The sequence below is a fragment of the Aplysia californica genome, unplaced genomic scaffold, assembly GCF_000002075.1.
Source record: "Aplysia californica isolate F4 #8 unplaced genomic scaffold, AplCal3.0 scaffold00013, whole genome shotgun sequence".
NCBI lineage: Eukaryota > Metazoa > Mollusca > Gastropoda > Aplysiida > Aplysiidae > Aplysia > Aplysia californica.
The window spans coordinates 1,953,467-1,956,363 of NW_004797283.1; the positions used below are offsets into that span (position 1 = coordinate 1,953,467).

General features: G+C 43.0%; 1 protein-coding gene across 1 annotated transcript in view; it reads right to left on the minus strand.

Moving 5' to 3' along the window:
• Positions 1-2,897, minus strand: part of LOC101861253 (probable sodium/potassium/calcium exchanger CG1090) — a gene marked incomplete at its 5' end in the record, with an annotated part of 36,115 nt that overhangs the window by 25,858 nt on the left and 7,360 nt on the right. Inside the window, 1 exon segment of the mRNA XM_013084685.2 lies at positions 2,021-2,124. Coding sequence (XP_012940139.1) covers positions 2,021-2,124 — 104 coding nt within the window.

Here is a 2,897-nt window from a genome sequence, read left to right on the forward strand (position 1 = left end):
CAACACCCCCCCTCCCTCAACTCCCCCCAACCTGCAAAAAACAAAACAGCAACAAAATACAACTGATCAAAGACAAAAATATCACAAATAAACCTCAAACTAAACCCTGAAAACCTCAACGCGTGAGGTCTGCCTAATAAATAATCTATTTTTGTCTACTGGACTATAAAGATTCCAATAAACGAAATTAATCGGCATTGTCCTGATATTTCCCCACTGGGAAGCGGGAGCCCAGAAATTAAAAAAAAAAGAAAGCTGTTTTCGAAACTGATCCAGAACGCACGTTCTGTGTTAAACTGTTTGTCAATCATTTTAATATGTCGCACTCACTAAAATAAAAGGACAGGGTCAGGGTCCCTACTTTACCATAATCATGACAGCCCATTCAGTTGAAAATGGGTACTGGCCCTTGGCAGGGAAGAAGAAAGCTACTGAGTGTTTTATACAGAATAGAAATAAATGTTGAATATCTCTCGGAAGACCACGGTGGTAAATTTGCATTAACTAGCTGGCCAAAATAGGTATTGTAAAATTTAAAAAACTTTCGTTGGAGTGCGTCACGATTATGAAAAAGCACTTTAACTTGCCTATGATTAGTGGTTAAATCCCTCGACCATCGTCATCACGAGACTGAGCTGAAAACCCAGTTCACCCACGCCGTCGCTTCCAATAACCCCAGCTTTGTATTTCAGCGACCAACACCCACTCAGTCAATGTATACCCCGACCTCAAGGCAATATAGCCGCGACCACGGTTCTCGTTATCCCCTAAACATAGTTTGTACAGAAAGTTCTTCATAGGCTTGTCTCGAATTTCATTTAAGCAGACCGCTGTTCTCAGGGGAAATTCCCCACCATAACGAGGTAATTAAGTATCTTTCTTTCCGTATGTGTCCGAGACAGAGAAGGCTTGCTGTGCTGTCGCTGATGACAAAAGGAGGTCACGAGACTCGGGAAGTAGTCCTGAGGGGAGTCACTGACCACAATAAATGTCTATGTTACAGACAGGAATTCAATTTTGTAGACGTAAGACTGTCGTTTGGATCTTTGACTGGTCATGGAGACAGAGACGCTGCCTTTAACCTTTCGATGTGTCTCAATGCTTTCACATGAGACATAATCTCAAGGTTAGCTCAAAGAGAATCTTTTGAACCCCATAAAGAGTATTTTGAGTGTCGGGGAGTCGGAACGTTTTGAACTCGATCTGCTACAATGGAGATGGAGGTTCGAATCCTAACGTGATTCGAATTATTTTTCTCGTCCTGGTTGGAACATTATTTATTCTCAAAACTCACAGTGTGGAACTATCCCCACTACCATCACTACCACCACTATGACTACCAATACCATCCCAATCATCACCATCAGTACCACCATCATAATCATCACGACTTTCAACATCACCATCTCTTCCACAGCCGTCACCATCACCAACACAATTATCTCCATCACACCATCATAACCACCACAATCACACCTCCATCATCACCACCACCACCCCATCATCACCTTCATCTTCCATCCGCTATGCATTGATTTCACAGTGATGTTTCTTCTCATAAGCATAATCCCACCCACCCTCAACCCCACCACCGTAACCACCACAAACAGCACCAAAAACAAGTTGCTTGGAATAAGTTAAATGATAGACAGACATAAATATACAGATCAGTAGAAAAGGTAATGCCCTCTCAAATACTGTTCCCAATAAGAACATCAACACATCTTTCACCTCTACCAATCATGCAATCCACAGCTACAAAGAATGCTGTCTTGTATAGAAATAGCCCTGTATCCTGGTACACTTCAAAATGACCAAAGTGGGTGGTTGGCAAGTGCTCTGGTGTGGTTTGCTCCTTTTTTCCTATCAAACATCTATAGTTTTTATCAAGTCTTCTTTTATTTGTATGTTACTTTCAGTAACACCTCTGATCTTCGGTACTTGTACAACCTTATTGTCTCGCAAGTGCCGTAAAACGTTTACTAAAAACTGAACTACCAAAACATCTTTTTGCACGTACCATTCCAGCGAATACACCGCAAACTCCGATGATGAAGAGGATATTAAAGACAGCAGACCCCACGATGGTTCCAACGCCGACATCGCTCTCAGCAAAGAACACACCTAGGGGATTCAAGGAAAAGGTCAGATTACTTGGTACATAAACGTGCGTATAAATCAACATAACATTGTTCCAGATGAGGAACTTTCCACAATATCCCACAAACATTGTTGAATGCTTAATTTTTGGCACATGATTTTATTCCTGCTTTTACATTACAATTTTTTTTTTTACCTCTGTCCCGGGCTACCCATCATCATTGTGCTATTGGTCGTCCTTCGTGAGTGTTCATTGCCCCCAAAACATGCCGGGGGCGGTATAAAAAAGATTTATCAGGGATGTCACGGGAGCTCAGAATCAGCTCAACAGGTACATGTATAACGTTCGTCTTTCAACTCGGAGGTTCCGAGTTCGATCCCTGCCAGCGTCGGTTTTTTCCCTCTTGTTCCCCCCCCCCCCCCCCCCCGGACCCCCTGAAAGCTTCCATCCGACCCATTTGCCAAAATCTCGTCTGATGTTGACATCGTTATACATTTTCGAGGTTTGCTACAGGAGGGAAAAAAGATTAGAAAAGAAAAGAAAAAACCCAGCGCCTAAAGGCTTCTGGGGGACGTCTGGATATGACTTATCACCCTTGGGGCCCGGCTCGAAGATGTCTCTGCCAAAATTACATGGCCACCTAACAACTGAACTTCTACGTCTCCGAGCAGGGAAAGATAAAATATCAACTGGTGAGTGGCGTCTTGTGGTGCGGCCTCAGCATGACGGATTATTCTGGATAAAAAACCCACAAAAAAACCCAAAATACACACACACACACACACACACACACACA